Below are 25,736 nucleotides of genomic sequence, written 5' to 3'. Positions count from 1 at the left end.
TAGGCAGGCACGAATGCCTATAGCTTTTTGGTCATTGCGTTTAGTGAACTCTTGAACCATATCGAAGAAGTACAGTTTTCTTCAAAAAACGCCCTAGAACCCATTTACCGGTTGGGTCACAAAATTGATAATAAAGAGAGGCTTGAATGGCTGAGCTAAGGAAAACGAGCACAATTTTCACAGGGAATTTCCTGATCAATTGCTGAAAAGGTAGACTTCTACCAAGTAATTTCTTGTTGAAACATATTTAATAGATTCATATGTAGCACGTAAGTTAGGACAATTCTGGCAAGCTCAGAGCTTTCTACCAAAATCTACTAAACGAAGACATAGGATAAGTTTATGATAAGTTGGAAGATTTGGAGTAAACTTCACCTCAAAAACTTGAAAAGCACAATTGAAACGTTCTACCAAAACTATCATTCCCAAAACCTCGATAGAAATTAAATAAACAATTCGATCAAAAAGTGTGCTTTGTCCCCTAGAATGTCAATAAACAAATCGGTAGTTTGCAATAAACTTTTCAGTTCAAAAAAAAAATGCCAAAGTTTGCAGGAAAGATTGATAAAGTATATTTATATTTATATCGATAGTCAAGTGCGTGTGTCAAACGTTCAGAGCACAAAACCAGAAATGCTCCGAGTGTGTGAAAAGCTCAGAGAGCATGAGCACGCACACACACAAATAAACAGGAAATTGACAGTTTTGAACCTGTCAGGAGCAGCAGGGTTAATCTGTCGGCTCCATTGTTATGCTTTAATTTTTTTTTCTTTTCGGTAAGTTGGTTAAGAGGTGTTCAGAGATTCCCGGATAAAATCTGAAATTCAAGAAAAACCCGAAAAACTCACATATAAAGTAGACGCAAACGCCGGTCCGAATTTCGAAAAGATAGTCGGCCGTCTTGTCCGGTGGCGACATCGACACGTTGAGAATCTCGTTCAACGGAATTTCCTTGTAGTAGCGTGTCGTATTCTCGTCCTGATACATTGTGATGCCTTTTGTGTCAAGCCGCCAGTAGTGCTTTTTGCGCTGAAACCCGATCGATTTCTTAAAGGGGTGCAGGTGAAAAATGGGAAAATGACTCAAAACTTCTGAAAATTACATAAAAATCAGATAATTAAAGGTGTATTGCGTCAACGGAGCTTTTTACGAAATATGAAAGATTGCAGTTTTTTTTGTTGCAAAAATCGGGGAAAAAAGCTACTTTTTGAAAAATAATGTTTTAATTTTTAAAAAAAAGTGGTCATTTTTTAAATAAAAGTTTTTTTTTGACAAAAAACTTAATTTTTTAATTTTTTAAAAATTTTTTAAAAATTTTTCTTTGGAGATTTTTTTTCGAAAACTTTTTTAAAAAACATTTTCGACTAAATTTTGATTTCCTTGAAAATACATTTTTTTCAAAAAAAAATAAAATTTTGATCCATTCAAATAAAAATCAATTTCCATTCAATGTTTTCTTAAATTTTTTTTGGAAATTCAAATTTTTCTCGAATATCAATAAAATATTCAAAATATTCAAAACAAATTTTTTTTTCAATTTTTTACAAACAATTAAAAAAAAAAATTTAGGACATTTTTAAAAATTTGATATTTCGAAAATAATTAAAATTTCTTTTTTTTTTAAAGTTTTTTTTAAAATAAAAATTCTACCATATTCTGTTGATCAGTATAATGCACAATCCATCCCTCCTTGAGCAGCTTGTTATTTTTCCGTTTCGTCTGTTTTTTCGACATCACAACGCGCATCAGTGGAATATTGGCACTTTCAGAGCTGATGACGTCATCGTCGGGCATATTCGATAAGGCGTTCGCCGCAAACGAGACAACTGGGCCCGGTGATCCAGAACCTTCAGAGCCCTGTAAAATATACTATTTTGAAGTGAAAATTCGAAACTGGAGAAAGTGGAGATAATATGGAAAAATTAAAAATTTGAGCGCAATTTTAAAAACCTATTATTATTTTTGGCATTTATGATCGCTAAATTTCCAAATTTCACTGTTTCCGTTCTAAAATGTTACGTTTTTTGGAAAAAAGGTGTTCTTATAGTTCAGAAGCAATATAACATTAACATTGTTTTTTTCAAGTTTGAACTGAATTATTTCTTAAAAACTGTATCTCAAAAGATTATGCACTGAATCCAATGTAGAAAACTAGAAAATCGTACAAACCTGCAACGGCGCGCTTGGCGTATTCTGAGCCTTTTTGTGTGCTCCACTTCCACTCCGAAGCGACAAATCATCGTCACGATCTTCCGAAGCACCTGGAAAATTAATTGGTGATACATCAAGCTGCGAAAAGAAGTGTGGAAAAATGAAATAATGATAGGGGTGTGTTGTGACAAAACAATTAGTGAGGTAACTATTATTATTATTATACAAAACTAAAATAGCGTGATTGGGTGAGTAGAGAAAAAAAGGAAAAAAAGGTCATAAGGAGTCAGAGTCTCCCATATTCTAGTGTCATCTATGAAAATTGTGGCACTATTGCGGGAATAAAAAATTATGTGTTACTGGGGTGAAACTATATATATATATATATATACGAATATACACAAAAACTGATAATATAGCTACAGTACCCGATGTCGACTGATCCGAACCGAATGGTACACTGCACATTCGCAGATTGTCCATACTTCCCGTCAAACTCGTACCTGTGGTTGGAGAGGACACATTAGAGAGAGAGAGAGAGTGAGAGATATACTGTTAGAAGAGAAGAGAGGAAGTTAGAGATAAGAGAGGACAATAGGACTACAGTAATCCTCTGTCAGCCCACTCATTACACTTACCATCGTCCGCTTGACTTCCGAGGAAGAACTGTGAGGCTTTCGTGTTACCCGAGCAGTCTTTTGCCACATGTTCCGAGCATTTTTTGTGGCAATTGTACTTGCAATCTGGAAATTAGGACGATTTTTTTCCGATTTGATAGATTTTTTTATAGAAAATTGAATTCTTTGAAAATCGAAATATGAAAATCAACAACGTTTAAAAAAATTTATGTTTTATTACGGGAACAAAAAATTCGGAGAATGCATATTGCGCAACATATTTGACGCGCAAAATATCAAGTAGCGAGAGGTACAGTAATTCTTTAAATGACTACTGTGGGTCGATTTACGGGCTCGATTTTTTAAACGAATTTATTTTTTTTTGTTGCTTAATTTTTATATTCTATCGAAAAATTAATGATCATCTTTGAAAATCGAGCCCGTAAATCGACACAAGAGCTACAGTAGTCTTTTGGAGAATTACTGTAGTTTTCGCTACAAAATATTTTGCGCGACAAATTCTCAGAATTTTGTGTTCCCGTAATAAAACATATGATTTTTTTGAAACATTTCGAGATTAAAAAAAGGCAAAAAGTTGGTTTTTTCAAAAAAAAAATTTTTTTCGAAAAATCGAACTTTTCAGATTTTTAAATTCAAAAAATGGTTCTTCAGAAATTATTTTATTTTTTGGCGATAAAAAAACAGGAAAATAATCGTTATTTAAAAATCGAAATATTTTCGGTTTTCAAAAAAAAAATTAAAAAAATACAAAAATCGAAAAAAAATGTTTAAAAAATATTTTGAAAATCGAGAATTTTTGTTTAAAAAAACGCTGAAACTCGCGTTTTATACTCAAAAATTGGCAAAATTTTTGTTTTCTCAAATAATTTTAATAACTTTTTTAGAATATTCGGAAAAATCGAGAATTTTTCGTTTTTTAAGACAAAAATTGAGATTTTATGTTGCGATTTTCAAATAAAAAAGTTTACCAAAATTCGTTTTTCGCATTTTTATATTAAAAAATTTAATTTTTCAATAAAAAAATCTAGACAATACAATTTCCAATTTTAGGTGTTGTTTTGGAAATATTTTTTAGAATATCCAAAAAAAAATTTTTTTTCAGATTTTCAAAATATCAATTTTTTTCGATTTTAAGAAAAAAAAAACTAATTTTCTCGTTTTTTCACTTACCTCGACACTGCATTCCCTGCCGAATAAGTCCTTTCAGTAGCTTTTTACAGTGTTGACAGACGGTCGGAAGCTTATAGCTATGCACTTGGAATGTGTGGGGAACCTGAAGCTTTGGAAGAATTTAGGCGAGAATATGGAAATTTTATGTAAAATTTGGAAGAACAAAAAGTCGTTAGTGACAACTTGTCAAGAAATTCAAATTTTTGAAAAAAAAAATTTCAATATTTTTGAAGGTTTAGGTATCAAAAAACGCACTTTCACCCGTGTCGCCTCGGCAATTTCCATCCAAAGTGGCCGACCGCTCCACGAACATGAACGATCTTTCCGCGGCATTTGAAGATACTGAAAATGGAAAAAAATTTTATGAAAAAAAAAGTCAATTTTCCCTTAGAAAATTGCACTGGAAATGTGCTCGGAAAGTGAAAAATATTTAGAAAATTCTCACATTTCCGCCGACGGCGTCTCCACAATCGTCCGACGTGATGAAAATGTTCGGAGTTGCCGCGCCGCCAAGCGTTGACGAAGGTCGTGCTGCATCCAGAGCTTCAAGACATGATTCACGACGGGAATGCTGAAACTTATTCGTTTTTCAATAAGTTATTGAAAAAGGTAGAGCACGTGGTGTCAGAATGTCCCATTACGGTTTGATCTACAAAAAATGCGGGAATTTTTCAGAACAATATGACGTCACCACGTTCTTAACCATGCTAAATAAATCAGTTGAGAAATCTGCGTCTCGACTGCCACAAATTTTGTAGATCTACGTACACTCAAAATAAGAAAACTGCGTGGCGTGTACTGCAGAAAACCTCATATTTGCCTTTTTCTCGTCCACTCACGGAGAAAAGGCAAAAATTTGGGGCCCAACCAATATCATGCCGCCGACATCATACGGGTTCCGCGCGCCGCTATGTTTAACTCGCTATGGGCGTGGCGAGCTGTCTCCCAAATATGAGGTTTTCTGCAGTACACGCCACGCAGTTTTCTTATTTTGAGTGTAGATCAAACCGAAATGGCGCACTCTGACACCATATATTCTCACTCCACGTGGTGTCAAAGTATCATATCGGTTCGATCTACAAAATTTGCGGGAGAAGAGACGCAGACTTTTCAACTGATTTCGGATGGTTAAGAGAGTGCGGACGTCATATTTTTTGTGGGAAAAATTCCCGCATTTTCCGTAGATCAAAGCGCAATGAGACAGCCTGACATCACGTGTCGCTCCAATTCGAAAACTCACCCTCCTCTCGTTCAAATTCAAAATATTCGAATTCGACGGCGACAATGGAATAGCCGATGGCCGTCGCTGCTTCGACCCGTTACAGTTGTTCGGGATCTTCGAAGCGCATCGCTTATGGTAGTTGAGTCCACAACCGAAACACTTGAGTCCCTGTTTGACAAGTCCGAATAGAAGTTCTCCACAGAAATCGCAAAACGTCGGAACTTTGTACGAGTGGACGAACAGAGTGTGTGGGTGGACGACGATTCGCTCGTTTTGAGGACATGCTGCAAAATTGAGAAAATTAGTTATTTGAAACAACTACTGAAATTTCTGGAATTTTACTTGGTTTAGTTCAAATTTTATAACCCATGTTTCACGTGGAGTCAGAATATCTTATTTCGGTTTGACCTTCAGAAAAATGCGGAAGTTGAGACGCAGACATCTCATCTGATTTCGCACGGTTAAGAGCGTGCTGACGTCACAAGTTTTCTGGAAAAGTATTCCCGAATTTTTTGTTGACCAAACTGTAATAAGACAGCCTGACACCACGTGATGCTAACCTATTTTCAAATTTTGACAAATAATTGCCTTCTTTTTAAACAATATATTACTCATTTAATTCAGGTTTAAAAACATCTGATTGGTAGAGTCATTATTACACAGCTGCAGAGTACCTAGAGGGTACAGATGAATCGAGATTGTGTAGATTTACGGAGCGTTCACTTTGTAAATCTACACAATTTTGGCTCTTCGTGCGCCACACTCTCTAGGTTCCGATATGTCTGCGTATCTTCAACAGTCTATACTCTTAGAATACTCAAACAAATTTGTTTCAAAAAAAAAATTCCAATTTCCAATATCTAGAATATCTCTAATTGATTCTATACCGCCAATAACAATATACGTCCTCCGTCCAACATCCGGCGCCTTCTCCTTCTTCCGTTGCTTCTCCTTCTCTTCGTATACTTTCAGATTTTCAAAATCTTCAAGCACTTGAAACGACGCTTGCTGTTGAAATACGAAGCGTTGCGCGGTAGGCGACGAGGAGATCGTCATCGCCTTCACCTCAAGCCTCGGCGACTTTCGACCCGAATTCGGTGTCGCACAGCTTTTCGCACGCTGCTGTTTCTTCATCATTTTTAATGATGATGATGTGCTTGAGGAGATTGATGGTGAGTTAGACGACGTCGATGTCTTCGATTCGGGATGGCGGTCCGTCATTCTTTTTTTGTGAGGTGGTCGTAATTAGAGGTTGTCGGGGTGAGTATTGTAGTTGTGTTGTAGTAAATTATTGATGAAGATACTAGTGGTCCATTTATATATTTAGAATGATATTCTGAAGGAAACAATTGTCAAGTGAGAAGTTCGAAGGATGAAGTAATAAGATTAAATGCAAAAAAAAAATTGTTGTCAGAAAGAACCGAGTCTGGAATAGCATACAATTGTTTTAACTCTGGAAAACGTAGAAAGATCATATTTTGGAAACTGAAAACGTAAAAAATTAATTCCGTTATGGGGTTACTCAAAAAATGCAAAAATGTATATTTATACATTTTTCTCCTATACATGTGTGTAGAAAAATGTGAAAAAAAAGACTGTATTTTTTGCATTTTTCGACATTTTTCGACACACATGAATAGGGGAAAACTGTATAAAAATACGAAAATTACGATTGAAATCATTATTAGACGCCAGAAAATCGATTTTGGCCGCGATTAACGAAACTTCGGCCACTCTCAGAAAATGAGGAGCCTGCCCTCGAAAACCAGATCTTTGGATCTATAGAATCCTCTTCCAAGACCCTTGTTGGAAATCTAGATAAATCGGTGGCTGAGCTTGTTTTTACTAGGCCACGTAGAAAAATCACTGGTGGTCAGTAGACAGTTGGAATTAGGGTAACTTTGCTTAATTTTTTTTTGCAAAATTATTTTAAAATTGCTCCAGAGCAAGAAGAGCCGCCAAAATCGTTCTCAACCAGACTAGCTGATCAGGAAGAGAGCAAGAGAAAAATCTGTGTAAAATCAATGAAAATACATTCTCCAGAAATTGCGACAAAAACTAAAAATCCATCAGAGAGAAATGAGTGGAAGGGGAAGATGTATGCGAATATACACAGATTAACACCGTCAGACGCAGGCAGTTCAACGATGGGGGGATTATCGCAGGAAATTTCTCGATTCCACCCCGTAAAAAGGGGAGAGCAGTTGAAGAAAATGAAGAGCCAATTTGAGCTTCAACTACTCTCCTAATCTTCAATGTGGGAGGGAGAAATTAAGAGAGAGAGTCTACACAGACACCTTATTAAGGTTTCTATAAAAAGCTGTGAGACAAAAAATAGCGAATTAGACGACGACGACGACGACGTCAATGGTAGCGGGGCGAGAAAAGTGGAAATGGAGGGTATTGGGCGACGAGCAGCGGTGGCGACAGAGCCCACGGCAACACGAGTACTGAAAGTCGTCAGAGAAGAAGGAGATGCGTGGATATACATAGATATGAATTATTCCATTCGTATGAGCAGCGAAAAAAAGAAGCGCCGAGCGGAGACACGAAGGAAAAGCCCCCAGGAGCAATGTTCTGCAGGGGGAAGAGAAGAAGAAGGAAACATACTTTTCACCTCAACAACACACCGTCTACCAAATTAATATATTTTTGTTATTGAGTGTGAAATAAATATGGATGAATGAATGAAAAGCAAACAAGGCCTACTGCTCTTCGGAGGAGTCTGAAGCTTCGAGATTCAAGATCTTGAGCTCTGATCTTCGAAGTCTAGCTAACGACATATTGGCTCCAAAGGTGACATTGGCGCTGATCAGAAATGTTCGAGTACTATAGAAATAGCAATCTTTTGGCAATTACCAAATTGTCGAAATATCAGAAATTCGGATGACGTCTAAATGTTTCGAGTAGTTTTATGATTATTTAACAGCAACAGGGTGTGTTTGAGCAACTTCTAAACTAGCAGAAAAGTTCCTCAGAAGCTTGCAAAGAACAGGAAGAAGTGAGATTTTTTGTTAATCTCCAAAGAGCCCAAACGCTTTCATTTTTGAAAGTGGTGTGACTTTTGATATTTTTTGCAAGGCTCAGAAGAGCATTACGGATTGCCACCAACAAGCCGCTTTATTCCACGTTTCCGTTAGAAACATCAGGCTTGAAAGAGCCAAAGAATGAGCACGAAAACTATTTGATGAACAAGATTTAGGAGAGGAGCAAGACAGAAGAGGACATCAAGCCAAAGACGAAGAAAAAGAAAATCCGAAAAAAAATGATGACGAACCAGGAGCGGAAGGGAGAGAACGGAGAGGTAGAGAAAGTTTTGTTGTTGTGTCCAGGAAACCCTCAAATGCACTTTGACAAATAAATTCGAAAAAATTGTCGAGATCAATACTTGTTTGTTTCTTATCGTCACGATGAACCAGGGCTATGAATCATTTTTTTAAAGTTTTTAGGATCAACTGATTATGAGTATCCAGCCGGTCGCGATTAATAAGACCACACTCTTCTAAGTCGACGGAACGATTAACAGCCATGTAGACGGGCGGTACGACAAAATTCGAAATATTGAACTTATCGTTTATTTGAAAATTTTCAGAACATGTTCGAGTTAATGAATAACTTTTGAGCAACATATTTATGATACAAAATTAGTAGCTGAGACTCGTTAGCTGATCGGAATCGGATGACGGTGAAATCACTAGCATGATTGATACGGAAAACTGACACGTAAAATTATTCTTTGCATGATCTCAAAATTACTAAACGAAAGCTTATCGATAAGTTGAACTCGTTTCTTTGAAAATCGCGAAGTAATTCAAAGAAATTCCAAAAACGATCAAAAGATGATCAGTCGCCAACAAACTAGACTCATATTGCTGATAGGCAAGATAGAAGCGCACATGTGTCAATAAGAAAACGTAGAAATGTGGAGAACATAGAGCAACATCTTCTTCATCTATATCCCCCCGTCGTCGTGGTCTTTGCCGTAATCTGATGAGCTTCACTCTTCTCCTCCCATTTAATCCACACAAAACATCTCTCCCGGTGTTGTGTACATTTACACACACACACATCGTCATCATAATCATCATCATCATCGCCTTCTCGAATTTCTATTTCTTACGGGCAGAAGAGGAGGCATCAGAGAATTTTTATCGAAAAAGTCAGAGTTGGACAGGCTTATCGGCAAGATTCTGTCAAAGGCCAGCTGGCTTTCAGTTTCCTATAGGTAGCTTATAGATACACGGCTTTACAGATATTGCTGATTAAGAAGGAGCAGTATGACGAAAAATTGACAGAATGCACCATGAGAAGTTGGCTTATCAGATTTTTATATCTTACGAGCACAAAAATCCTTAAAAACGCGAGCTTGGCATGATAGTCAATAAATTCCGTTCGGAAAGACACAACATCGAGAACAAGAACATCGAGTAACTTCAAACAAAGGTTTAGGGCCTCAATGGTAGGCAGGCGCGGCCTCAGCGCCTCACGCCGGCCTTTGGTCTATTTCTTTGCATTTTTACGTGAATTTACAATTTCTAATTATCACATTTCCATCAATTCGATGAATATCAAATTAAGGAATGGAGAGTTCACGTATGTTTTGGCATAAGGCGCGGATTGAGTCGAGAGGCAGGCGGAGGTCGCCTTAAGGTCAGGCAGGCAGGCGTTTTTTTGCCTGCATGGAAACCCGACAAAGGTCAATCTAGCCGGCCTTAAAACAAAATTGTGGTTCAAACTGTCGGAAACTTATCATCCATTACCACGTGGTGTCAGAATGTCTCATTTCGGCTTGATCTACGTAGATCTACAAAAAATGCGGGAGAAGAGACGCAGAGTGCTCAACTGACTTTGCATGGTTAAGAACGTGCTGACGTCAAATTTTTTTGCGCAAAAAATCCCGCATTTTTTGTAGATCAAATCGTGATGGGACATCCTGGCACCACGTGCATTACGACTGGCAGAATACAATGGAAAATGCCTCGACAGCTTTTATTCTCCTAAAAAGCTCCAATACATTGAAAATCTGCGGAAAAATCCATCTTCGAGATGTTAAATGCGGATGCTTCTTCTTCGTCAGTCAGTTAAGTAAGTGCCTCTGGGCACTCGGCATAGTGCAAATCAAGCTAATTTCATCAGTAACATACACGCCTCGAGTTTTGACGGTCTTCCTATGTGTCCGGAAAAAATTTGGCACTTACATAGATAACAAAAGATTTCAAATTGGAAAAAAAACCGAATCGCAATAAAAAACTGAAACATTGTCCTCCATCGAAGAGAGATCCAGAGAGAGATAGAGATGGAGACAGAGAGACAAAGTGAGCGTCCACAACACAACACAACAAAAAAACGCGAAAAGCCGCCACCCCGTTTTCATTGTGCCTACGTCTCCGCGCGTTGTTTCAGACATGTCCGGAAGTCTGTGGGAACAGAAACTCAGAAGAATGGAGATGAAAATATAGACGTCGGCGGCGGTGGAAAGGGCATTGAAACGGAGAAAAACGAAAAACGAAGAGAGGGGACAGGAACAATCTTCGGGATAAAATCACCTGGAAATTCAGAAAAAAAACCAAAACTTCGAAGAGAAAACTTCAAAGACAGCGGGGAAAAAAATCGAAAATTAAAAAAAAAAAAGAAAATAGCCAAGATATGGGCGGGACTAATGTGGAGTTTTTGAAGAGAATAGTTTGTGCAACAACTTTGATTTTTTTTAGGAAACTCACAAGTCCCTCAGCAATGATAATACCAAAATATGCTCCGCCCAAATCTTGGCTTACATGACAGAATAGGGCTTTGTAGGACAAAATCCACTATAATTCGATTTTATTTTAATAGTGTCTACTCTAGGAATGTATACTATTTTGAATAGGCTTTACATTGAAAAATTACTGCTTACACATTTTCCATTGAAAATTTTTAAAAAAATTTAGTTTTATCCTATAAATATTTAACAACAAAAAACCAAAATTAGATATATTTTTTCTAGGAATGAGTAATATAAAAAAATTTATATTTTAAATTTTCTTAGATATTCGAGTTAATCTCCGAATTCGGCTTTAAAATAGTAAGTTAGAAACCAAATTAAAAAAAAAAAATTTTGTTAAAATTTAGTTTAGATTGAACTTATTTTATTGCAAAAATTCATTTAAAAAACTTGGATTTTGGAATAGATAAAATTGAATTTTTTTTTTTAATTTTTCGAGTTTTTTCTAGAATTTTTTTTCAAAAAATCTTACATCCAATGACAACTTCAACAAGTGTTCCATCTGTAACATCTGATGACGTAGTGATTAATTGTAGAATATTGATTGATCGAAGATCATGCTTATACAGTAGAATATAATCTTCCAGCGATGAACATCCTTTTTCCGGATACTGTAACAAAAAAAAACCGATTTTTAAAAATGTTAATACGTCAACTTTTTTTGAAGAATTACTCGAAATTTGTTCATTATCTAATTTTTTAAAAGGAATATGTAATTAATTTTTCTTTCCAAAAAAAATCTTTTTTTTTCGGGTTTTTTCGTTTATTTTTATTTTGAATTTTTTTCTGCAATTTTTTGTTAATTTTCCAAATTAAATATTTTTGTTTGTAGATTTTCAATTTTTCTTTGTTTCTTTTTAAAATTGTTTTTTTTCTGAATTTTTTTGTAAACTTGAAAAATTTTTGGTACTAGTCTGAAATCACCCCGCCACTTTTTTCTTTAAATTTAAATAAATTTTCAAATAAAAACGTGTGGAGTTTTTGTATTTTTAGGCTTAGGAAATAACCATTTCTAAGCCTAAAGATGGAAAATGGACATCACGTTTTATTAAAATGGATAATATTAAAATGATAAAAAAGTGGCGGGGTGATTTCAGACTAGTACCAAATTTTTTTTGAGGAAGTTGCTCTTAATTTTTATTTTCTTTCAATTTTTGTAAATTTTTCAAACTTAAAAAACAAAAAATTTATTTTTAAAATAAAAAAATGTTGAAAATTGTTCGAAACTTTTGTGTGCTTTTTTAACGTTTTTTTTGTAAATCTTTTTTTTGCATTTTTTAAAGAAATTTTCGAATTGTTTTTTGAATTAATAAATTTTTTGAAATTTTTTTTTTTAATTTAATTGTATTCAATTTATTTTATTTAATTTTAACTTTAAATTATATTTCAAATTTAAAAATTGGGAAATTTCAATTTTCCCGAATTTTTTATTTATTTAATATGTAATTTTTAATATGTAATTTTTCAATTTTTTAGAAAGGATCTCAAAAAAAATGCGATTTCAAATTTCTATCAAATTTTTCGAATTTTTTGGAATAAAAACTTACAATTTCCTTGATAAACTGTAGAGCCTCATTTCGAAGGTCTCGAAGCGCAATTTCAGTTCCTTCGACAGCAATTGATTTTTTGTGAATACCGGATTGAAGTCTAAACGTGAGATCACCCATCATAGGTTCACTGGATGATGAGTATTCCCGATTCGGTGGCGGACGGTACGGTGTCCAAACTTCGTCGTCTGGAAAATTTTTATTTTATTTTTTAATTTGGAAATTTTGAGATTTTATTTGAAAATTTTGAAAAAAAACCTAAATTTTTTGATTTTCAAAAAGTTCAAAAATGATAATTTTTAGGTTTTTTCTTGGGGGTAAATATCAAATTTCAATAATTTTTGACCAATTTTCTATTCATTTTTGAAAAAAAGTTTTAAAAAATTGGTGCATTTTTGAGCCGATTTTTCCAATTTCAATAAATCAGAAAAGTTCCTAATTTTTGAAATTTTTTGTGCATTTCCTTATAATTTCAAAATTTCGAGACTTTTTTCCTTTTTTTTTTTTTTTTTTTTTTTTTACAAATCTATATAATTTTTCAAAAAAAAATCGAAAAATATACTTTTTTTTTGGAATTTAACTTTCGAAAAAAAATTTTTTGAAACAGATTTTTCAAAAATTAAAACAACTTTTGTTACAATTTCAGTGCATTTTTTTTTAAATCAAAATTTAAAAATTTTCCCCCCAAAATAAATGTTTACTTTTATTTTTGAACAAATTGTATTATTTTTAATCAATTTTTTTTGAATATTTTTTGAAATCAAAATTCGGAAAAAAGTATTCCAAAAAATGTACGAAATTTTTATATTTTTTGAATTTTAAAACAATTTTCGGTTTCTGTCTACTTTTATTCTAATTAAAAAAAAAAACTAAACATTGAAAATTTCCCCTTTATTTCAACAGAAAAATTTATTTTTTTAAACGAAATTTTTTAAATATGTACATATATTTTTTTATTCCCAGAAAATTTTCAATAATTTTTTTTTGAAAATTCGAAAAATCGAAAAATTTTTAAATCAGAAATCGGAAATTTGATACTGAAAACTTTCAATAAGTAGAAAAAAAATTAATTTTTTTTTCAAATTTTCGACATTATAAAAAATCGGCACACTTTCTTACCACTATGATCAAATACTGTAGTTGGTGTTGAGGTAACAAGTAGAGTTGGTAACTGAAATTGATGAGCTCCTGGTGCTGCTTCTCGTGTCGGCTGCGGTGTTGATAATTCGAAAACTCTTCCTTCCTTCTCTTCTCCGTTTCGATCAGTAAATTTTTCAAACGATTTTCGACGACTTCCGTGCTCACGAGGCTCATCTACAAAATCCACGTAACCGTCCTCGAAAACGGAATCGTTGGCTGAAACTCTACGGCTGGAAGCTTGATGGATGTGCTCATTCGGTGTAAGGGTCTCGTCGCGACTGTCTCTACTGAAAAATTGATTATGTGGAAAGGATAAAAATTAAAATTAGGAATAGCAGGAGTTGCAGTGCAAAAAAAATGGCAAAGGAGAACGTTAAATTTTGATTGAAGATCCAAGATGTGGGCGGAGCCTATTTCGGAGAGACGAATATCGTCAGTGTACACTATTCATTCACAAGAAATTTTACGGCGTTCGTCTCAGCGGAAATCAAAATCTATCCAGAAAATCCGATTCCGTCAGGAAAAATTGCATTTTTAATAACTCGAAATAAATTTTAGGGAAAAAAACCACAACACTCGCTAATCTCCTTGTTTGACTTTCCACCAAAACCAATAAACCAATCAGCAATTCGCTCCGCCCACTCTCTAGCCAATCAGATGGCATGGGCAGAGTTCGAAACCCCTGATTGGTTCAAAAATTGGTGTGGCTTCAATAGTGGAAAAATCGAACAGATTTTAAAGGCCAAAATTGACGATGGTGAGATGTGCCATAGACAAAGAGCCACGAGCTTCCAGCGAAGAAATAGCTGAACAAACAAACAAACACGTTGTCGTAGCAGCTTCTCTGGAGAGCGGCGGCGGGGAAAATGTTGAAAAACCGAAGGAAACGACGACGAAATTGAGGTGCACGCAATATAAAACGAAAAAATTGGAGCTCCTTTTCTCCGGAGGTAATCGTTGTGTCGTGGGGAAGACGACTTCTTTTTTTTTCGACTAAACGGCTCAAAAGTGATTCAGGAGAGCAAAAAGAGAGGGAGAAAGTGACTATTGGACGGAAAAAAATTATGGAAATCAAATTATGATGGCTCATTGAGCATTCAGACTTTTGATACGAAAATGAAAGCGATTTAATGTGACAGTTTTGTATCATTCTTTTGAGTTTTACGACTTTCAATATGGCTTCCATGGTAGGCAGGCTTCAGGACCTCACGCCTGCCTGAAATTTTCCGGCCTCACGCAGGCCTTTCGCCTCTTTTTTGCATTCAATTTGATGAAAATCAAATTAAGAATGAAAATGAGAAAACAAGTTTACGAATGTTTTAGCACATGGCGCGGATTGAGGAGGGAGGCAGGCGGAGGTCGCCTTAAGGTCAGGTAGACAGGCGTTGGAAGCCCTAGTACTGACCAAGTTTACAAGTTCTCTGTCAAACGACATAGGTTTCCTTTTTCTTTTAAAATCCTTGTCAGAAAAAAAATCCGAAAAAAATGTCACTGTAACCAAGAAACTAAATTTCTAGACTCTCAGCGCGAACATCGTACAACCAGTAAATATTCCATGTCCTCGTATTCAAATATTTGAATAACTAAAAAAAAATGAAGATGTGCTTCTCGTCTTCCTATTATATTTTGAATGGAGAACAACCAACAAGAGGGAGAGGAGGGGGGAATACTGGATCATTATCTTGTCCAATTTCTCCCCCCAGAAGAGCCGAGTAAACACACGAATTCTCCTATTCACTGGGAATTCCCAAACGATTGTGTGTGTAATAACATTGATGATCCAAAAATAAAAATGGCGCAAATTTTTTGAAGGAATGAAAAAAAATGCGTGAAGAAAATTGGAGACGGCTTTCGGTCCATGCGTTTTTTAGACTTTCGTCGGAGAAAAAAATTGCGAAAAAATTGAATTCACCGGAGGAGGAGGAGGGGACCGAGTGTAGAAGGCAAAGTTTCTCAAAAAAGTAGACGAAGAAGAGAAGGCAGAGGTGTCTTTTCTCAAGTTTTATAGGGTGGAGAACTTGTAACGAAAATTCAGAAGGATTCTGCAACGTGGAAGAGAGAAAACACGGCCACGCATTTTCTCGGAACTCGACAGTTTTCAGATCATGTTGGATCAAGTTGGAAGCTGTATTTTCGAAAAACCGATCAAGACGATGAAATTGTGCAAACGCGTTCCAAACGATTTCACTCCGGCTACAATATTATGGGTCTCATTAGGTATTGTCGGCAAAACTTTATATTCGAACTTTTTCAGTAATTTTCGTGTTTTTTTTAAATTGAAAACGCCAAAAAAAGTTCTTGAAAAAAAATTTCTCGGGCGAAATTGATTGGAAAAATTTGAGTTTCCACTAGCTTGTTTTGCTTGGCCGTGTAGCGCGATTTCACTATCCAACGTGGTGCCAGGCTCTTCCATTACGGTTCGATCTACGAAAATTGCGGTTTTTTCCCCCGAAAATGTGTGACGTCAACCATACGAAATTAATTGAGAACTCTGCGTCTTTTCTCCCGCATTTTTTGTAGATCTACGTAGATCACGCCGAAATGAGACACTCTGACACCACGTATACCCGGATACGCCGAGCATCTAGTTGAAAACTTTTGCCTATGAATTTTTCTGGAATTTTTTTAGGCATGGGTCAAGAATTTCTCATTTCAGTTTGTTTCCTAGTTTTTGGAAATTTAAACTTTTCTATTGTTTTTTAACAAAAAAAAGCATTGTTAATCCATCATTCTCATATAACTTTTTCTTCTTTTGATGCATCAGCACTTACAAAGCACTCAGACCACCTCCTTGGAGAGCCGAAATAGTGCCCGAGACATAGACAGTTAGAGAAAAACCGACGTAAAAAAAGAAGAAGAAGCAAATCGTGTGAAAAGAATGAAACATTCATGAGCCAGCGAGGACCCCGTTTTGTAACTTCTTTTTAATCGGCGGAAAACTTCTTCGAATAAATATCGGAAAAGTTAAGACGAAGAAGAAGAGCAAAAAAAAAAAAGTGACAACTTTTAATTAACACAGACACGTGTTGAGCTCGAGAAGCTTCAAAGCTATCTTTCCAGACGAGATGAATTTGAGAGTAGAATTTGGAAAACCAAAAGGACGAAGCAGCAGCAGCAGAAGCAAGTCGAAAGCTCGCCGAATAAGAGATCGCAACAAAGAGCGAGGAGAGCGAAGCTTTCGGACGAAGAGGATCGAATTTCAGACATGACTAAACCACCACTACCACGGGAGAGCAGAAGCTGGAGCACAAGATTAAGGAGAAGAAGATGGGGAGAACGAGTGGGTAAGGAGAATTTTCAAATGAAAATCTGGTCCTCTGGAGTATGTGAATTATTCATTGAGAATCTTGTTTTTCAACCAGATTTCTGAGCGTCAAAATATTGAAATCGCTTCAATTTTAACGCTCTGGTGATAACAGCTGTAAAAACAGTCTTGCCGAAAATTCCAACAATCATACGCTGAAAAATTCATGGCCTAGGTTTTTCGTCGTCTCCGTAGAACAAAAAATTCGAGCACCGTCTAATAACTACCGTATTCTACCGCATTGTGAAAGTTCAGATTAATTATCTTCAACTTTCAGGTTCTAAAAAAACTCGACCAGTCTTGTAAATTTTGCTTTTTCACAAAATATGCTCCACAAAGTTCTGAAAAAATTTTTTTTTTTTTAGCGGCGCCGTTTTCTATCCGTGCGTTTTTAAAATGATATATTGAGAAATCTACGGCTTAAGAAATTCAGTCTCAAACGGCCTAGTTACCGTAATCTACCGTAATCTCGACATGGCTCCGGTGAAACTTCAGATCTGTGATCTTACTTACTTTCTGGCACAGATCGTCCTCTATTATTTCTCCAGCAATTATAACAGCGAATTCCCGTAAGATGTACTCTGCGGATTACGGTAGATGCTCAAAATCTTAAATTTCGGATTCTGGGCATTTCAAAAACCGCTAGCCACAAGTTCAAAGAGATTTGAGGCCAAATGTTCTACGAAAAATTGCAAACTGAAAATTTCCGATCAAAACTAGAAATCTTGCAAAAATGAATTTCTCAGAGTGCAGCAGAACACATTCGAAAAAAGATGAAAATGCACGAGCGAATCCCAGAGATAATCCCCAACACCATAATCCTGATCAATTATAGCGGATATTCATCAATCAAGGACATCTAGAGACACACCGGGCCACAAAGTTCGAAGGATCGGGGTCTAAAAATAAATCTCAGGGAGCAGTCTGGCCGAAAAATCCAATTTCCAGACAATTTCAAGGTATCACGACTTTAAGAAGTTGAAAAAAAAGGGCTAAGGAGATATTTGTGTGGAAAGCGAGTGAGTATGTGCGTGTAAGCTCTCCGTCTCTTTTGAGACGTGTGAACAATTGCTAGATAGTGTTACCAACACGAAGAGACGCAGCAATAGCGACAACGGCTACTAAGGACGTGAGTAAGAAATAGCTCACGGAGCAGACGCACACACATGTGGAAACTTCTCACTTTAGTGGAGGAAGAGAAAGGAGGATAGATCGAATTCATTTTCTTTTCATTTTGGCGAAAGAAATTTGCTTCCTCCTCCTTCATCGGCGGAAAATGAATGAAAAATTGTGTCGTTTCTCATCCGTTTTGCTGTGCTCTTCGCCTTTTCAGAGCTGTCAGATAGATGGAATCCTAATTATAACGGAGCTATCTCCGCCGCCGACTCGCTTCACTGCACTTTGTATGTGTGTGAGCACGCATATTTGGTTGATGCTTCTGCTTTTTGAGAGCCAACTCGCGTTTTTGGATGAAATTCTCATTTGGGTTGAGAGGCGAAAGGCTCAGCAAATGAGATTATGGAAAAGATCGCCAGGAGGCCATTTCGATTTCTAACCGGAATTGGAAAAAAAACCCGTAGGTCTGAGAAATCGGTACTACGATGGAAATTGTCGCTGTGAGCCATTTTAGATGTCAAGAAGCTGGAGCATCATATGTTGCTGACTAGATTCTTTCATAAGTTTATTAGAGATCAACACTAATTAAAAAAAAACTATTAATCAGAAGCACTACAAAAGACAATTAAGTCAATTTCGAGGTGGTCATCTTTGGAACCAAGCGTGGGCAAACTTTTTCAAAGTCAAGAAATCAATCAATCAAGAATTCTTGATTTAAAAAGTCAAGAAAAAGTCAAGAAATCAAGAAAAATCAAGAAATGTTCTCCGGCCATTATTTTTGACCGAAATTGAAAGAAATAGTTAAATTTATCAGTCTTAACTTATTTTTCAGCGAAAATCATCAGAAGGAACTTCGAAAATGGGCAAAACGTGCAAAACTAATAATTTTCGACAAAAACGTTTTCAATCTTTTTTGAATTTCTTTCTGAAATCGTCGTTTTTTTCAACTGAAATTGAGTTTTATGGTGTTTTTTGAGTAAATATATTCTGAAAATGACAAAAACAGCGAAAAAAAAATTTCGGAAAAATGGAAAACCCAGTTTTTCAGCCATTTCCGAGTTAAAAAATTTCTTGATTTCTTGACAAAATTTATCAAGAAATCAAGAAACAAGAATTCTTGACAAAATGTCAAGAAATCAAGAAATTCAAGAAATCAATCAATCAAGAATGCCCACCCCTGTTTGGAACCTTTGATCAGAAAAGTCCATAGCAGAAATCAGAACAAAAGGGGATTTTCATATCCGACCTTCGTCCAAAAACTGTCGGTAGGCACAGGCAGTCGCCAGCCGACAGAAAATTTCAGAGCAGTCGGCTAGCATCAAGATGGCAGCACATCGCTAGTTCCAAAGGCACCTCAAGGAATATGCACATCGAGCACGTATCTAACTATCACATCACATCAAAAATCACAACATATGGCAGCGGCGGGAAATTCAAATTTCCGGGAGCCAGAGTACCATCTGGACCTGTCTAGAGAAGTCGAGAGGCTTTCCAAGAGTCAGAAACTAACAGGAGGAAGCTTAGAAGTAGAAAAAAGAAAAAGTGAGCATTATAATAAAAACGGCGAGGTGAGACCAACCGGCGACGACGACGACATTTGAATAAGAAAATAAGGTGAAATGGTTGGAGTATCGAGAGTTGAGAGCTTCTCACGCTCTCACGCACACATATACCTTCGCACACTCATTTAGACACCAAATACATAAAACCTGTGAATCTAGAGACAGATTTTTAGGGCAGAACCGAGTTGCCAAGGTATTTCAGAAGGAGATTCTGAGGGCAAACGTTGTTGGTCTCTAGGACACACGCAAACTTAAATCCCTTGAGACAATACTTCTACAGTAACCATGTGAACACAAGGGCTTACAGGCCCGGAAGTTTAAAAAGACCGTGAAACAAGAAAACTGGAAAACGATTTTCGGCTTAAAATTAAGTGAAGCTTGTAACTTGAACAGCTCCAAAACTCCAATCTGAGGTCGTATGGAATTCAAGAAAAACACTCAAAACCCGACAAAAAGTGAAAAAAAACCAAGAGGGCCAACACACTTTAATGTACCCCGGGCATCGCATGCCCCCATACAAACGGTCTCCAGGGGTTTCGCAAAAAAATGCGGCGTTTTTTTTTTTGCGAGAAAATTGTAGGGAATCATGGAATATTGTGTACGTGTAATATGTACATGACTACATCTTCTTTTTCAGAGCAGAAGACGGAGTGAAATAAATAAATATTTATGATGAATTAGATTAAGGAGGAATCGTAGAAGATGTCGTTGGAGAAGATGGAGAAGATGATGACACGAAACTTCATTAATTCCGCAAAAAAAGGATATTCAGCAGCGGTGAAGATAATTTCGAAGCTCGGGGAAGAGGTTGAAAAGGAGAAGCCTGTCAGGAAATTGAGCGGAGTTTCCAGTAATGCGAAGGACAGAGAAGTGTGAAGGAGTTCGGAATTCACCGAGAAAACCCCGAAAACTTGGTTTCGTAGATTTTGTTCTTGACTAGGTCTCGAAAGCGTGGTGCCTCGAGTTCTTCGCACACGGCCGCGGAAAGAGAAAACTCGGCCACCAATAATATAAGAAGACCAGTTCAACACAATCTTGAAAACCGTACATTTTCAATTTTAAAACAGTTTTTAAAATAGCAGAAAAATTCCAGTTGCAGTTCCAGTGCCAAACGACTCAAAAACAACTCTTTCAACCTGTGGGGCTCCCAATTGAGCAAAAAAAAAATGAACATAGCTGACGGAGCCCGAGGATAACAACAATAACGACGACGCTTCTTCTTCTTCTTTTTCAGCTTCTTCAACTCCATTTTTACCACACCGAAAAAAATGGGCGAAAAAAAGGGAAAAGGAGTGTAAATTTCAATTCGAAAATACAACACCGAGAATAGGAGAAAACGGGCGGTCCGATGGGGCGGGATAATTGAATTTTTTGGCAGGGCAGGCTTGTGGAAGAAGATGGAGAATTTATAGATTCTGGATGTAAAGATAGATAAAAAGAGAGGGTAGGGATAGGAAATTAGGGAAATTTCTCATTTTGAGTTATTATTTTTATAAGCTCCCAGTTTTTTTTTGAAGAATTATTTTGGGAATTGAACAGAAAATAAATTCACTTAAGGCGACTTTGGTCTACATAACTATTGAATTTCTTGGTTTTTAAAAAAATTCACCGATTTTTTTTGAAACATAAATTCTAATTTTTTTTTAAATCCCGAAATCACGTGGTGTCTCTGGTGTCTCATTTCGGCTTGATCTACGTAGATTTACAAAAAATGCGGGAGAAGAGCCACAGAGTTCTCAACTGATTTCGTATGGTTAAGAACGTGCTGACGCCACTTTTTTTTTTTATTTTTGCATTTTTTGTAGATCAAACCAAAATTAAAAAAATTCCTATTCATCGAATTTTAAATTTTCAAATCAAAATTCGAATTTATAAAAAGAAAAATATGGGAATTTTTGAAGTTGATTTTTGGTTAATGTTTTTTTTTTGGAAGTTTGAAATTTTCAAATTTTCAAAAAAAAAAAGAAAAATTTAAAATTATCCAAAAAGCCGTAAATTTTCTAACTTTCGAATAACTGTAACATTTTCCAAGATCTAGAAATGTGAAATTTTCAAAAAATCGAATTTCCCAGAGTTTTGAATTTTTTTAAAAAATATTCGAAATTTTACGATTTTTCCGAAAATCTTAAATTTTCAAAATTATTTTAAAAATTAAAATTTAAAATTTTTTTGAAATTTTTAATAATTTTGATTTTAAAAAATTCGAAATTTCAAAATTTAGTAAATTCAGAATTTTCCAAAGTTTAGAAATTTTTAAATGATTTTTTGTCAATTATTTCCAAAAATTTAAAAATTTCCATTTTTTGCAATTTACTTTTTTTCAATTGATAATAATAATATTTCCAATATTTTCTCCCGAGAGAACAGCAATTTATAGTTTTCTGATTATTACGAAAAAATCCCATTTCCAGGTAAATTGTACCCGCTAAACGCGATTTTTCGAATACATTTCCGCTTATTTTTCCCGAAAACCATGAAAAAAGCGATCACCTGAGCATCGACGACGTCTCGTGTGCAGTTGTGTAGAAGGCGAGAGAGCTATCACGGCCAGAAACTGGAAAATTTCAGATTTTTTTGGGATTTTTTTATTGCGAAAATTTAACGAAAAATACCAAAAATTAATTAAAAAAAAAAAAAGACAATTTTCACTAAAAAATGATCAAAATTATTTTTTTGGAAAAATTTAAAAAAAATTAAAAAATTAAAAATTTACCCCAAAAATGCCAAAAATTGTTTTTAGAGTTTTTTCATAATTAAAAAAAAAATTTTTGCTATTTTTAGTGAAAATTTTCACTTTTTTGTATTTTTTTCGAGTAAAAAAATTAGTTTAAAAAAAACGTTGAAAACTTGATTTTTCGTAAAAATTCAGATTTTTTAAATGTTATATTTTTAATTACATTTTTTTGTTTTCGACTAATTCGGAATTTTCATCATAAAAACACTTTTTTTTTGAAAAAAAAACGACGAACATTTTGAAAATTCTGTTTTTCAGATTTTTTTTTTCTTTAATTTTTTTTTTCCAAAAATGCAAATTTTAGCTTCCAATCTTCAAATTCACGTGAATTTTAGACGTTTTTTGGCGAAAAATCCGGCACAAAAATCAATAATTACCTCTGGAAACTTCGATTTCGTCCGGATTTTCTCGAATTTCAGCTGATTTTTCGCTTTCTGAGCCGTTTCGTTTTGCTAGAGCTGAAGTTGAGTGTCGTCTGAAGTTTTCTTGTCGATGGCAGGGAATTGACGGCGAAAAAGATGTCGAAAATCGCGTCGTCGTGACCATTGAAGTGCTGCTCGAGGGCATCTGCAAAGCGGTTTTTCTCGATGATTTTTGAATTCTTTAAGGTTTTTTAAATGCATTTTTTTCGATTATAAAGGGAGTCGAGCTCACACTTGTGTAGTAGAGACGCGGATAGTCGTTGGCGTCCATGAAAAATTCCGCAATTTTGAAGTCCAAACTGCGGATCGCTCAGAGGCGCCGACGGTGTCGAATCTGAAAATTTCAAAAATGATTTTTTTTCAAAACTAGCAATAAAATGCAAGAATTAACATTAAATTTCAAAAAATAAAATGCAAAAAAAGCGAAGGGTAGTCAAATTAACCCTGCAAAATCGAAGTGCAAACTTATCAGTGACGATAGTGGCGGGCCGCCTGTTATCAGCTGAAAAATTTAAAAACTAAAAATGAAAAGAATGAAGTCAAACAAAACATTATTGATGGGAAAATGTTGGAATTATTCAAAAAAAAATCGCGAAAAAAAAACAAAAAACGACTACCGTATGTTTTAAAGGTGCATAGCAAATTTTTTCCGCTGGGTCCTGCCACGAATAATAGAGAAACATGAATTTTAGCGTCGGAAATAATGAAAAAGGAATACGAAAATGGGATTAATAATTTTTAATGAAATTTTGGCTAAGTTTAATGTTTAAAGATATCTTAATTTATAAAAATGAGGAATTAATTGCAAAAAATCTCCAAAAAAAGGTATCGTATACTTTAAAGGCGCAGGGTCAGAATTTTTCATCAGTCTTGTCAGGAATTAACAATAAATAGGAAAACTGACACCAGACAAGCTCCTCCTTTTTCAAAATTTTTCTGATTTTTTAAGTCAGAAAAATCTGAAATAATCGAGTTTTTTAAACCATTTTTCCAACAAAAAAATCGAGGCTCCACAAAGTAAGGGATTCCTGACATGTGAGACACAAAATTGGGAGAAAATTTCGGAAAATGATGCAAAAATCCATGTTTTTCGAGAAGTCACTTGAAAGTTTACAAAGTTTGAAATTTTCATTCATAAGTTCTCATAAAATTTTCTGAAATTAGTCTAATCAAAAGTAAAAATCCCCACAAATCACGTTCTGTGGAATATCAAATCTTCTGAGCTTTGCAGATGCGCTCCACTGCACAACCGAAATTTGTTTTATTTTTGAATTATTTTTTGTTCTTTTTTCAGCTTAAAATTTACTATTTTCCCCGATTTTCATTGGTTTTTAACGAAATAAATCAAAATTAAATAATTTTAATTAATTTTCCAATTAAATTCCGCCGAAAAAATCAGTAATCAGTGAATTAAACTAATTTTTCTAGACTTGAAACTCGAGTTCAAACAAATAGTTTTGTTTTGATCTCTAGAAAAGTATCCGGCGCCAATTTTTCATTTCTCTGTTTGTATTTGTGTTTCGCTTGTCTGTTTACTACCATTCTATCTGTTACTTTTCGGATCATTTTTCTCGATTTTTTGTGGGGTTTTCGTGTTTTTTAAATAATTTTTTTCTAAATTTTCAATTTTTCAGCATCGAAAAATGACCGAGGCGTGGATTACTCTGGCCACCAATGACCGATATGCTCAAGGTGCACTCACTCTTCTTAACTCGCTTCACGCATCAGGAACGACTAGAAGAATTCACTGTTTGATCACTAATGAGGTGAGAATCAATTCGAAAATATTTATAAAATAATTAACTAAATTAAATTCCAGATTTCAAATTCGGTTCGTGAAAAGTTGGTGAACAAATTCGACGAAGTCACGGTCGTCGACATCTTCAACAGTAACGACTCGGAAAATCTCTCGTTGATCGGCCGCCCGGATCTCGGTGTGACGTTCACAAAGTTCCATTGCTGGCGTCTCACTCAATACTCGAAGGCGGTATTCTTGGATGCTGACACTATGATCATCAGGAACTCTGATGAACTCTTCGAAAGACCCGACTTCTCTGCCGCTGCCGATATCGGATGGCCAGATATGTTCAATTCGGGAGTTTTCGTGTTCACGCCGTCGCTCACCGTCTATCGTAAGTTTTTTAAAAGGAAAAATTAAATTTTATTTCAATTTTTCTTTGCTTTTCAGGAGCTCTTCTGTCCCTCGCCACGTCGTCCGGCTCATTCGATGGTGGAGATCAAGGTCTTCTCAACGAGTACTTCTCAAACTGGCGTGATCTTCCATCTGCTCACCGGCTCCCGTTCATTTACAACATGACAGCCGGAGAATTCTACTCATACCCCGCCGCCTACCGAAAATACGGAGCACAAACCAAAATTGTTCACTTCATCGGCGCTCAGAAGCCATGGAATTCGCCACCGTCGGATTCGGGTCTCCACAAGAATGAGCACTACCAGCAGTGGCACTCGTTCAGCCTGCAGAGCAGCAGCTCGTCGGAGGCACCAGCAGCTCCAAAGGTCGAGGATGATTCGGAAAAGCAGCGTATCGCCTGGGAGGCTGGACATCCGGATTATCTTGGAAAAGACGCTTTCAAGAATATCCAAAAAGCACTTGACGAGAGCATGGCCGCTGTGAAGCCACCGGCGAAACCCTAATTTTTCCATTAAATTGCCATAATGTATTTCTATAGTTTTCTAATAGTTCAGAGATTTATTCATATTGTGATCGCACTCGTATTCATGTACCATATCAATAGGAAAATAGAATAAATTCGCTATTTCCTATTTTTAAAGGACTTTTTAGGCGATATTCACGGAATTTTGGCTTCCTTCATAAATTGTAATGGAAGAGTTTGCCGAACAAGGCCATTTTGGCTCGGCCATATCTGGGGTAGATTTACGGCGAGTTGCGTGTCGCGTCGCGGCTCGAATTTAGTTGTAAAACTAAATGTATTTGTCCGTGTGGAGTG

At 35.7% G+C, this 25,736-nt stretch overlaps 2 protein-coding genes and 3 non-coding genes across 9 annotated transcripts in view; 1 reads left to right on the top strand and 4 right to left on the bottom strand.

The window, feature by feature from the left end:
* The window catches only part of dkf-2 (Serine/threonine-protein kinase dkf-2), a gene marked incomplete at both ends in the record, with an annotated part of 40,820 nt that extends 17,782 nt beyond the window's left edge, over window positions 1-23,038 (bottom strand). Inside the window, 15 exons of one of the 5 annotated variants that reach the window (NM_001269796.3) lie at window positions 849-1,029; window positions 1,651-1,857; window positions 2,170-2,261; window positions 2,580-2,654; window positions 2,790-2,894; window positions 3,960-4,068; window positions 4,215-4,301; window positions 4,405-4,530; window positions 5,200-5,465; window positions 11,415-11,553; window positions 12,490-12,677; window positions 13,609-13,916; window positions 22,102-22,165; window positions 22,723-22,912; window positions 23,000-23,038. In NM_001269796.3, coding sequence (NP_001256725.1) covers window positions 849-1,029; window positions 1,651-1,857; window positions 2,170-2,261; window positions 2,580-2,654; window positions 2,790-2,894; window positions 3,960-4,068; window positions 4,215-4,301; window positions 4,405-4,530; window positions 5,200-5,465; window positions 11,415-11,553; window positions 12,490-12,677; window positions 13,609-13,916; window positions 22,102-22,165; window positions 22,723-22,912; window positions 23,000-23,038 — 2,176 coding nt within the window. Of the gene's footprint in view, window positions 1-848; window positions 1,030-1,650; window positions 1,858-2,169; window positions 2,262-2,579; window positions 2,655-2,789; window positions 2,895-3,959; window positions 4,069-4,214; window positions 4,302-4,404; window positions 4,531-5,199; window positions 5,466-6,068; window positions 6,456-11,414; window positions 11,554-12,489; window positions 12,678-13,608; window positions 13,917-22,101; window positions 22,166-22,722; window positions 22,913-22,999 lie in introns of those variants that run through there. The other 4 variants (NM_074838.7, NM_001269795.3, NM_001269797.3 and 1 more) reach the window with 4 other exon arrangements.
* F14D1.3 lies at window positions 3,850-3,912 on the bottom strand. The gene has a single exon (NR_070089.1). It is a non-coding gene; the product is annotated as an Unclassified non-coding RNA F14D1.3 (non-coding RNA).
* Window positions 5,586-5,735, bottom strand: F14D1.2. Its single transcript, NR_070088.1, has one exon. It is a non-coding gene; the product is annotated as an Unclassified non-coding RNA F14D1.2 (non-coding RNA).
* On the bottom strand, window positions 5,808-5,956 carry F14D1.1. Its single transcript, NR_070087.1, has one exon. It is a non-coding gene; the product is annotated as an Unclassified non-coding RNA F14D1.1 (non-coding RNA).
* Window positions 23,039-24,401: 1,363 nt separating the features above from the next.
* Window positions 24,402-25,551, top strand: gyg-2 (glycogenin glucosyltransferase). Its single transcript, NM_074837.8, has 3 exons — window positions 24,402-24,533; window positions 24,587-24,899; window positions 24,956-25,551. The coding sequence occupies exons 1-3, from the start codon at window positions 24,411-24,413 to the stop codon at window positions 25,420-25,422; spliced, it is 903 nt and encodes a 300-aa protein (NP_507238.1). The 5' UTR covers window positions 24,402-24,410; the 3' UTR covers window positions 25,423-25,551.
* Window positions 25,552-25,736: the final 185 nt, after the last annotated feature.

This window comes from Caenorhabditis elegans, chromosome V, assembly GCF_000002985.6.
Source record: "Caenorhabditis elegans chromosome V".
NCBI lineage: Eukaryota > Metazoa > Nematoda > Chromadorea > Rhabditida > Rhabditidae > Caenorhabditis > Caenorhabditis elegans.
This window is presented reverse-complemented; position numbering and strand designations above follow the sequence as displayed.